The sequence below is a fragment of the Mchenga conophoros genome, linkage group LG18 (genome assembly GCF_057382185.1).
Source record: "Mchenga conophoros isolate Kocher_MC1m ecotype Shallow Benthic linkage group LG18, M_conophoros_male_GT1.1, whole genome shotgun sequence".
Lineage (NCBI taxonomy): Eukaryota > Metazoa > Chordata > Actinopteri > Cichliformes > Cichlidae > Mchenga > Mchenga conophoros.
Window position 1 is genome coordinate 1939805 of NC_140543.1, and position 11654 is coordinate 1951458.

At 42.9% G+C, this 11654-nt stretch overlaps 1 protein-coding gene across 1 annotated transcript; it reads left to right on the forward strand.

The window, feature by feature from the left end:
• The first annotated feature begins 258 nt into the window (after positions 1 to 258).
• On the forward strand, positions 259 to 10026 carry LOC146552831 (uncharacterized). Its single transcript, XM_085254215.1, has 4 exons — positions 259 to 756; positions 4964 to 5344; positions 6268 to 6612; positions 7644 to 10026. Exons 1-4 carry the CDS (start codon positions 585 to 587, stop codon positions 8708 to 8710), a joined length of 1965 nt encoding a protein of 654 aa, XP_085110341.1. The 5' UTR covers positions 259 to 584; the 3' UTR covers positions 8711 to 10026.
• Positions 10027 to 11654: the final 1628 nt, after the last annotated feature.

An 11654-nucleotide genomic window follows, 5' to 3' on the forward strand; every position in this document is an offset into this window, starting at 1 on the left:
GAGAATGCATCAAGACATGTACAATAATGTCATTATTATTATTATTATTATTATTATTATTATTATTACTACTACTACTACTAAGCAAAGAAAGCAAGCAGACAGATGTATTTATATGTGAGTGTTGTCACTGATTGGAGTCGTGCAAAAACCAGTATTAGTGAATTATAACATTATTTCAGCCAAACAGACCCAAAAATAATTTAATGCCAAACTTTAAAATAGAGGGCTGGACATCTATTAATGGTAGTCATGGTAACGGTTTGTGTTGTGGGTAAAACGGTCACTGAACCCGGAGGAACCACGAAGGCAGACCTGCTGGTGAGATTTGTGGGTCCGTCTGCTGTGTCGTCCCTTTGTGATTGAAATCACTGTTCAGATCAAACATGAAGTTTTCTGTGAGAGCGATGTGACAACAGCGGAACGAAAGTTAGCCGCCCTCCACCGCCGGAACTTCCCTATGTGACACCAGGCGGAAGTAAACAGGAAAAAGCTGAAGTAGCCTTAACTTTCCACAGGTGTCGGGGTCAGTAAAGTTCGAAGGTAGCAGAGTGTATAGTTGTGTGTGAGCCGCGGCAGCAACGATGCCTTCAGTTCAGTATCTGAGAGAGTTCATCAACGAGCGACTAACTGCTGCTGCTGAACAAATATTCTTGGAGTTTGAAAAAACGATCGTCCAGTACGAGGAAGAGATCGACCGTCAGCGCAGACTGCTGGATATCACCTGGAAACCCCAAATCAAGCTGCACAGGACAGGTGAGTGTCCCTCTGGTGGGCTGGATTCAGTCACACAAACCGATGTTCTTCCGTGGACCACAAACAGCGCACTTTGACCTTCAGTGGGCCGGTGTTCCAGATCTACTGGCGTTTAGATCAACTGGCGTTGGTCGAACAGATGTGTGGCAGTCTTGCGTTTCAGGAGCTGCTACCGACAAACCAGCAAAAAAACGCCAAATGTGTCATCTGTGACACTTGTGAGGTTGTCTCAAACACACTCCGTCAGTCTTGATGCTGTTGAACAACAAAATGTTTAAAAATGTGGCGAGTTTACCTGGTGATATCCTCACGCGCGACGCGATCGCGAAAACAGCAAACAAGTAACACCACGCCGATGTTGTTCACAGGACAGCAAGAGTCAACGATCGGGAGACTCTTGTCGTCGTTATCGTTCCCCTCGCACGGTTTATTTCTCCGGTTTCAGCGTTTTTGCTTCACAACTACAGCGAGCAGTTTACTTTGTGCACTAACATGGACTCGAGTCAACCAGCGCCACCTCTGGCCAAGTGCCACAGCCTACAGCCAGATCAGCCTGTGACACACATCTGCACCACGTTTGAATTCGTGTCATGCACATTTGTACCTTTCAATTGTGTCTGTTTGTGCGTCATGCAAATAAACCTTTGAAATGAATGAAATGATATCATATATTCCTTATTGGCCTACATTTGTACAAAATTCCAAATTATATACACAAAGTCATAGAAATCACCACTCCAATTGGTCATCATGATTTTGATATTCTCTTTTTCCATAACAATGAAATACGCCTTGGACAAATATGACACATCGATATTTCATTAGTGTTGTCACATCACATCCTGTAAGCATCGTCTGTCTGTGTCTTTTACCTGGAAATGAATATTTCCAGCCAATATAGGCAACCCATCAACATGGCTGGAGTTATATACAGTCTGTATAAGTGTGGTCAATCTAATGAAGATTTGTAAGGAGACGGCAGTTACTGTGAATTCACAGCAGTTACACAGTGATTAGTAATAAACAGCCAGTGAGAGTGAGTGGATTTAAGAAAGTCAGTGACTCAGGTGTGTCGCTTGGTTTGTCATCTGTTTGTGAGACTGGAGGAGACGTAGAAATCTTTTGTTTTAAATCTTAGTTAGGAAGATTCCTGTTTGAAAACAAGCACGTTTTGTGAGAAATGCAAGAAGCACATCTGCAGAAAGCACACAGTTACATTCTGTCCATCATGTGGACAAAACTGAAAATGTTGAGCATTGAAAAACTGAGAACGTTGGGCAAGTTCAACAGAAATGTGTTTGTAAGAACGAAAAACCAAACTGTTCCTAAAATAGTTATGGAAAGTCTAACTGTTGTATGTCTGTGTTCTACATGTTTATCTGATGGGAAATAAAGTTGCTATTGTTTTATTGCAGTTTTTGGATAATTCTGAGTGGATTTACACAGTACGGGTCAAAATGACCTGCAACAAAATCAATGTCACTTTTTGTTCTTCAACATAGTACAAGGGTTCATTTCCAAAACTTGCTTATGATCTTCAATTTGTAGCAGATCCACTATCACACAGCAGCTGGAGCAGTTTCAAATGGAGCTCAGTCCACTGCTACCATAGCCCACTACTAGATTAACTTGTGACACATCTGCACCTGCTGCTATGATGAGTAGAGGCTGAGTGGCTGCACTAAACCCTGGTACATCCAAATCTACCCACAAACATGTTGAAAGATGCAATGGCAGCAATGTGGATTGTCAACACTGAAAACAATCAGTAAGCAAAGACAACAGGGATCATTTGTTTCTGTTTATTTAGCACCCACAACATTTGTAGTCGCCTTCTGCACAGGGGACGTCCACACACACTGTGTGGTACCACTTTCCACAGAAGGTGCAATCAGTCTGCAAGATTGAATGAGATTGTCAGAGTCATTGTCTGACTGTTTATTACTGATCACCTGCTGTACATTCACAGTAACTGCCATCTCCTTACACATGTTTCTTAGATTGACCACACTTATACAGACTGTATATAACAACCAACTCTAACATGTTTGTTCGCAGAGAAAAGACACAGACAGACTACGCTAACGACATGTGATGTTACAACACTAGTGAAATGTTAGTGTCATTTCATTCTTGTCAAAGGTTTATTTGCATGACGCACAAACAGACACAATTGAAAGGTACAAATGTGCATGACACGAATTCAAACGTGGTGCAGATGTGTGTCACAGGCTGATCTGGCTGTAGGCTGTGGCACGTGGCCAGAGGTGGCGCTGGTTGACTCGAGTCCATGTTAGTGCACAAAGTAAACTGCTCGCTGTAGTTGTGAAGCAAAAACGCTGAAACCGGAGAAATAAACCGTGCGAGGGGAACGATGACGACGACAAGAGTCTCCCGATCTTTACTCTTGCTGTCCTGTGAACAACATCGGCGTGGTGTTACTTGTTTGCTGTTTTCGCGATCGCGGCGCGCGTGAGGATATCACCAGGTAAACTCGCCACATTTTAAACATTTTGTTGTTCAACAGCATCACGACTGACGGAGTGTGTTTGAGACAACCTCACAAGTGTCACAGGTGACACATTTGGTGTTTTTTTTGCTGGTTTGTCGGTAGCAGCTCCTGAAACGCAAGACTGCCACACATCTGTTCGACCAACGCCAGTTGATCTAAACGCCAGTAGATCTGGAACACCGGCCCGGTGAGCGTCCTCCTGCCCCTGGAAAGTTTAACTACGCATTTAATCCGCATATGAGAGAAAAAACAAAGAAGCCCAGTTTTAACCGCGTGTCTGCTTTTCTGCTGAGGTCTGTCAGCTCAACTCTTTGTCGTGTAAAGTTGTAGAAAAGCTTCTGGTTGCTCTTTGTCCGGACTGTGTCGTCATTATGAAGCAGGAGAGTTTCATTCATTTCATTCGTATCTCGGCTACCACAGGAGAGGTACACCCTGGGCAGGCCGTTTAGCATCACCAGTTAACCTAACCCCACTAAGTGCACGTGTTTGGACTGGGAGGGATCCAGAGAACCCACTCAAACACGGGGAGAACATGCTAACTCCACACAGGGCCGTGAGCAGGGGGTGGATTCAAACTCAGGAGCGTCTTGCTGTGAGGCAACAGTGCTACCCACCACAGCACCGTGCTGCCCTGGATCACAGTCAGTGTGTTTCTGCTGTGGATTGTTGGATGCACTCAAAGTGTCCAATCACAGTTTGTGTCTGTGACGTAAATGCTGACCAATCAGAAGGAGTTTCTCTGTTCTGTGTTGTACATCAGTGGCTGTGTTTTGGGGTTTGTTTTAAAGACATTGGTGCTTAAGTTTTAATCGTATGTACTGACACACTCACTCATTTAGCTGAGACAACAACAGCGCCTCCTTCCTGCTCCGTCCACACAGGAGAACACATGACCTTTTCGCTCTCTTTTCCAAAACACTTTCTGGTATGACGGAATATTTGCTCCAGGAGAAATTTTCCCTCTTTCCAGCAAACCTCCTCCTTCTCTCTCCTCTGTACAGATACACAATATGTACTATACACAAACCCTTCCTGAGAGTTTCCCTCAGCATGTCAGCTGTGCTTTCCAGTCGTCTGGGAACTCTTCCCTGCCACTCGGAGTCCGTCTCAGCTCCTCCTGAGCTCGGAGCAGCTTCCACCATTTATTCCCTTCCTCTGTCTTCTCTCACTTCCTCTTATTGATTTCCAAAGTTATCTTGCAGACTTCCATCTGATGCCCCCAGCTATGTCTCCTTCAGATTTCACCTTCTGTATAAGATGGAGTTCACCTGTGTGCACCTTCCTGCAGTCTCATACATCCCTCTGTGTTCCTCCCTCTTGTTAAAGTTCAACACAACCTTTTCTATCCTTTCTTTAAAGGCACTCCTACCCAGCGCCTCCTCATCACCTCTCCTCCCTTCACTTACATGTTTGTTGAACTCTCTCTCCCCCTGCAGACACTCAGTACTGCTTCATCCAACTTACTCCAGAATTCCTCTTCTTCTTCTACATAACCGACCCGTGTTATCCACATGTGTACATTGTGCAGTATAGACACACTATAAGCGACTCAGAGGCCTTTTTTCAGCACGCGTGTATTCTCTGTTTTGGCTTTTCTCCGTGTAGTAACTTTGAAAGCTTGTGTGTGTGTGTGTCGGAGTATTTGCCTTTTTATAATATTATTTATTTCTTTTTTGTGTCCTTTTCTACTTCCAGACCTCCCACTGCGACTCCTCTGCAGAGAGGAGGAGGTTCTCCCTGAGCAGCAGCTCTGGGACCAGGAGAGGAGCTCCAGTGTGGAGCAGGAGGAACCAGAACCTCCACAGATTAAAGAGCAACAGGAGGAACTGTGCAGCAGTCAGGAGGGAGAGCAGCTGGGACTGGAGGAGGAGACGGATACCTTTACGGTGACTGCTACTTACGAGGAAAGTGACCTCAGTAACGCCACTCACTCTGACTCCAGTGTGTTTGTTGGGACTGAATCCAGAGAAGCATTCAAAGTTTTAAATAATTCTACCCAGATCGAGAAAGACATCAACCATCAGCCCAGAGAGCTGGACGTCACCACCAGTGCTGAGACAGATGTGCACAGAACAGGTGAGTCTCACTCTGATGGTCTGGTCCTAATCAGAGCCCTGTTACACAATTTATGATGCAGCTGCAGTTATTTTTCAGAGAGAAATACCATGAAGTATTGTTATAATTAAAGAGTTTCAGCATTAGACTCAAAGTATGTATAAAACGAGTGGATCCATGTCAGCTGCAAACCTACGAGTGTTGTTTGGTTAATGTTGTTGGCTTGGTGCTTAAAGACATGCTTTTGTTGTCATTCAGTGTACAGCAAGTGTACAAGGCACACAGTTTCATTACAGTTGGCGCGACACAGGATGAAAATATAGAAAAGCTCTAGTACATATAGTAAGATGTGTATATATGACGTCAGTGAGAGTTACAATGAGAGTTGTAACTCTCAGTGATCGTTTGATTTATGGACCTGCAGCGCAGTTTGAGCGCAGACACGGCTGGTGACGTCAGACTTTAAGACCGGATTACATTTGCACTCAGTAACCTTCCTGTTCTTTCAGAATATAAACAGAATAAATCCACCAACAAAGCCTCATTTAAACTGGTGGAGACGTGTTAGCTGTTAGTCTGCATTAATAAAATAGACAGCAGTTATTTGAGACCTTCAACAATCTCTTGTAGAGTGATTCCAGTCAGACTGTAGCTGTCTTCCGGGTCAAACGATCACTGCGGCGTCACAGAGTTACAAACTGTCTAAATCCTTTAATCTTTAATAAAACTGTTACAGCTGCTCTATCAGCTGTAACAGTTAAGTTTAACATTCAGGCATCCACGAAAACAGAATTTATGAAGTTTAACCGAGTTCGAAGTTAGCAGGGAGTTAGCTCGCTAGTTTCCACCTAAAGATGATACAGCATGTTCATTACCCCGAACATGATTAAAGGAACAATGTATTTCACTGCTTTTCTTTTTCTGGGCTCCTATTGTCCCTGCAGACCTCCCACAGCAGCAGCTCAGGAACCAGGACAGGAGCTCCAGATTGGACCAGGGGGAACCAGAACCTCCACAGATTAAAGAGCAACAGGAGGAACTGTGCAGCAGTCAGGAGGGAGAGCAGCTGGGACTGGAGGAGGAGACGGATACCTTTACGGTGACTGCTACTTACGAGGAAAGTGACCTCAGTAACGCCACTCACTCTGACTCCAGTGTGTTTGTTGGGACTGAATCCAGAGAAGCATTCAAAGTTTTAAATAATTCTACCCAGATCGAGAAAGACATCAACCATCAGCCCAGAGAGCTGGATGTCACCACCAGTGCTGAGACAGATGTGCACAGAACAGGTGAGTCTCACTCTGATGGTCTGGTCCTAATCAGAGCCCTGTTACACAATTTATGATGCAGCTGCAGTTATTTTTCAGAGAGAAATACCATGAAGTATTGTTATAATTAAAGAGTTTCAGCATTAGACTCAAAGTATGTATAAAACGAGTGGATCCATGTCAGCTGCAAACCTACGAGTGTTGTTTGGTTAATGTTGTTGGCTTGGTGCTTAAAGACATGCTTTTGTTGTCATTCAGTGTACAGCAAGTGTACAAGGCACACAGTTTCATTACAGTTGGCGCGACACAGGATGAAAATATAGAAAAGCTCTAGTACATTTTAGTTGAGTGCGCATGCGCCATTAGCGTGCTGCCTGCTGTAACCCCTAATTTCCCTCGGGATGAATAAAGTATTCTGATTCTGATACATATAGTAAGATGTGTATATATGACGTCAGTGAGAGTTACAATCGGTCTAAAGACTTTAGACCGTTTGTAACTCTCAGTGATCGTTTGATTTATGGACCTGCAGCGCAGTTTGAGCACAGACACGGCTGGTGACGTCAGACTTAAAGACCGGATTACATTTGCACTCAGTAACCTTCCTGTTCTTTCAGAATATAAACAGAATAAATCCACCAACAAAGCCTCATTTAAACTGGTGGAGACGTGTTAGCTGTTAGTCTGCATTGATAAAATAGACAGCAGTTATTTGAGACCTTCAACAATCTCTTGTAGAGTGATTCCAGTCAGACTGTAGCTGTCTTCCGGGTCAAACGATCACTGCGACGTCACAGAGTTACAAACTGTCTAAATCCTTTAATCTTTAATAAAACTGTTACAGCTGCTCTATCAGCTGTAACAGTTAAGTTTAACATTCAGGCATCCACGAAAACAGAATTTATGAAGTTTAACCGAGTTCGAAGTTAGCAGGGAGTTAGCTCGCTAGTTTCCACCTAAAGATGATACAGCATGTTCATTACCCCGAACATGATTAAAGGAACAATGTATTTCACTGCTTTTCTTTTTCTGGGCTCCTATTGTCCCTGCAGACCTCCCACAGCAGCAGCTCAGGAACCAGGACAGGAGCTCCAGATTGGACCAGGGGGAACCAGAACCTCCACAGCGCACAGAGGAACAGAACAAACTCTGCAGCAGTCAGGAGGGAGAGCAGTCCGTAGTGACAGAGACGAAAACTTCTACGGTGACTCCTGCTCACAGCAAAAGTGACCACAGTGAATCAGAAGCAAACCGTGACCAGCTCCTCACTCACGGCTCTGCTGCAGCTGAGAGCCGAGATCAGGAAGGAGGGAAGAAGGGCGATTCAGACTCTGGAAATCCAGAGTCAAAACTTCATGTAAACAGAAGTCAGAGCAACAATTCTGAAGAATTCCCACCATCAGCGAGTCGGTGTAACACTGACACGGGTCGAAAATCTCTCCAGTGTGACATTTGTGGAAAGTCTTTTAAGAAAAAGTGCCAAATGAAGGAGCATTACAAAATCCACACAGGTGAGAAACCATTCACCTGTAATACATGTGAGAAAAGTTTTGCTCAGAAGAGCACTTTGCTGCGCCACATGACTGTCCACACAGGAGAGAGGTTGTTTTCCTGCCACATATGTGGCAAAACTTTTAGGCAACGCGGGAATCTGATGATCCACCTGAGAATCCACACCGGTGAGAGGCCGTATTCCTGCACAATGTGTGAAAAGACTTTCAGTCAGAGTAGTCATTTGTTGGGCCACATGCGAAGCCACAGAGGAGAGAAGCCGCACCAGTGCGATCACTGTGGGAAATGTTTTTCCGAATCATCGTCACTTAAATTACACAAAGTGATCCACACAGGAGAGAGGCCTCATTCTTGCCAGTTATGTGGGAAAACGTTCATTAAACGCAGTAACCTGCTGCGCCACATGAGAACGCACACAGGAGAGAAACCGTATGTTTGCGAGACCTGCGGGGAAAGATTTACTCTGTCAACATCGCTAAAAAGCCACAACGCGATCCACACGGGAGAGAAGCCGTATCACTGTAAAACCTGTGGGAAAATGTTCCGCCAGAGTCATCATTTGTTGTTTCACATGAAAACACACAACCAGCAGAAGCTGCAGTGCTGAAAGTTTTGTGGAGAAAACAAGTATCTACCAACAACTATTTTGATGTTGTCACGTGTAAAACTGTGTTCTTCATTTGATTTTGATTTTCCGTTCTGCGATGAAGCTTTGTTTCTCTAATGCAGGGTTTCTTTTCACAGTGAGTACCACCACATAAAATATATGGCTCTTAAATTACCAGCCTTTGACCAACATTAGAGTACAGTAGTATACACCTATTAAACACCACATGCAGTTTCTTATATGAATGTTATTTATTAGAACTGTCATAAACAGGATGTGACAGGTGACAATAACAACTGTACTGCATTAAAACATTCTCAGCAGGTGGGATATCCAACCTTTAAGTGATGACGTATGAACAAACTACTCTGCATTTATTAAGGCTGTTGTGTTTTTAACATGTGTCACCAGTGGTACGCATACCACATTTTAAGAACCACTGCCCTAATGAAAACATAACGCGTCTTTTAGAATATATTACATGTTAGATTCCTTTTCCTTTTGGAGAAAGCCATGTTTAAAGTCTTCTTGCTGTGGTTGGTTGGATGCACTGAGAACCTGTCTGACTGACCAGCAGGACTGAGTTCATCCATCTTCTGCTGCTGGGTTTGGGACAGTAGCCTGAGCAGAGAAGCTCAGACCTCCTTCGGGGGAACACTCGGGTATTCCCAAGTCAGGCGAGAGGTGTAATTGTTCTGGATCTGCCTCGGGGCCGCATCCTGTGATTTTGTTCTTTCATTTTTTTTATCCTAATTTCTTGTTTTGGGAGATTTCTTTGACACTCTGGAAAAGGACTTTAACTTTTCTAATAGCATTATATCGACCTCTCAGAGATTCCAGTTATTTGTACGTTCAACACGTTTTCAGTGATTTTCTCCAGCAGCTTTTGGATCATTTTCTGACATTTTAAATTTATAATGGTGGTGTAAATATTGAAGTGGAGAAGTAGTTTTTCACCTGGTGTCATCCATCTGCAGTTTTCGAACAGCAGCTGTAACAGTCACACAAACCTTTTCATCGTTACTTTGGTTTCTGTGTGCGTCTGAGTGTCATTTAAACCAGCAGGTATGAGACAATCTCTCACTGATAGAAATGTGTGTTCTTGTTTTTCCGTCTCGTGGTTATTTGTGAATTGTGGGTTCAGATTTTGGAGCGTTGAAAGTGTCAAAGAATTTAATTTCTTTAAAACAGCTTTAATTTTTCCTTTTTCTTCTTTTTTTTAACTGTTTGAGTTTTAAAGGAGACATGAACAAACTGTAGATGTTCAAAGCTGTTAGAAACATTTTGTTATAAATAAAGGGTTTTTTCTTCTAACAGTTCTGTGCTTCCACAGCAGCTCTGTCTCTGTCTCTGATCTTTACTGCTTCATTTCTCTGTTGTCTTTGTCATCAGTCCAATGACACAAGAATCAGAGGTTTAACAGTGTGTGGCTCCCTCTAGTGGATGTTGTGGAGTATTCTGTTGTCTTTGCTCCAAAGGTTTTTGTACAGAGTTTTGCTGTTTCCTGTCACTGTGGGCCGCAGAGCACAGTAGTACACAGCAGAGTCAGACAGCTGAAGCTTCTGGATCTTCAGAGAAACTGATGTCTTGTTGAGTTCAGCATCAAATCTGTCCTTCGGGAACTCTTGAGCGTTTTCAGTTCCAGAAGCATCTCGCCGTAAAACATATTTCGGATAGTCGTTCACGTCCTGTTTGTACCAGAACAAATATGCGTATGCAGAAGTTGTTTCGTATTTGCAGTAAAGTGTAACTGTGTCTCCTTCAGCAGCAATGACATCTCCTTGTTCCTGGATCACTTTGTCTTCTCCTTTACACTCTGAGGAAGAACAGAACATGCAGAGGAAGAGATGGATCAATAAACATGATTAAAAACTCACCATTAATCAGACTCACACATTTATTTAAGCAGAGGAAACATGTTGATGTTTGTATCTCACCAAAGAAAAGAGCAGCAAGAATAATCCACAGCCAATGTTCCATCTGTACAACAAGGTTTAAATCAACAGGAGAAACTAGCTGATGTTCAACATTCAGTCTGAGAATTGTTCTCTTCACAGCAGCACTTATTATTGACACAATGGTTGAACACAGTGCAGAAGGAGAGCCCCGCCTACTGGATGATGTCGCCCTCTGTCTCCTCTTTGAGTCTCACTTCTCTCACTTCTCCATCACTCAGCTAAAAGTGAGACTCAGAGTCAGATATGTTTCCAGATTAGATGAGCTATAAATGTGGAGACACCAGAAGAATTTCCAGAACCTGACTCCTGGTGTTTATATATATATATGTGTGTGTGTGTGTGTGTGTGTATATGTGTGTGTGTATATATATACACACACACATATACACACACACACACACACATATATATGGTTTATTGTTTAGCATGCCTTTAACATTATGAATCCATGTTTCACAAAGCCAGTACACAGGAATTACAACACAATACATGAAGAGAGACTTAAAAACTAGCAATAAAAAGTAAAATAAGTTATTTGTGTGTGTGTGGAGCAGCAGATTTGCAAACAAGCTGGTAGATTTGAATTGACTGAAGGATTAAACTCTGTGGTGAAACAGCGTGTGACGCCTGTCGGTTCAAATGTCCATCAAAGAAATGTTAAAAAAAAATCTTCCTAATTTGTCTTTTTAATCATAAAAGAAAAATAGAAAATGGAACCAGCTGGGCCAAATGGACAATGACTTCTAATATGCACTTAAATATTGTAACCAAGTTACCAAGTCTGATCACCAAACCAAGCAATGATACAAAACAGTAAAACAGATTCAATCAAACCTTTATTTAAAAAAAGGTTCATCATTTCACATGAAACATTAAAAACTTTCAATCTCCTTAAAACGTGCAGCTGTTGTTGGATCTTTTTCACTGTAGCATCAAGATGTGACTCAAAGGACAGAGCATGATCGAGAACAAACTTACTTCCAACT

Coding starts and splice junctions, on each gene's coding strand:
- LOC146552831 (XM_085254215.1), top strand. CDS start 585: ATGCCTTCAGTTCAGTATCTGAGAGAGTTCATCAACGAGCGACTAACT. Junction 757..4,963: donor AATCAAGCTGCACAGGACAG/GTGAGTGTCCCT, acceptor TTCTACTTCCAG/ACCTCCCACTGCGACTCCTC. Junction 6,613..7,643: donor GACAGATGTGCACAGAACAG/GTGAGTCTCACT, acceptor TTGTCCCTGCAG/ACCTCCCACAGCAGCAGCTC.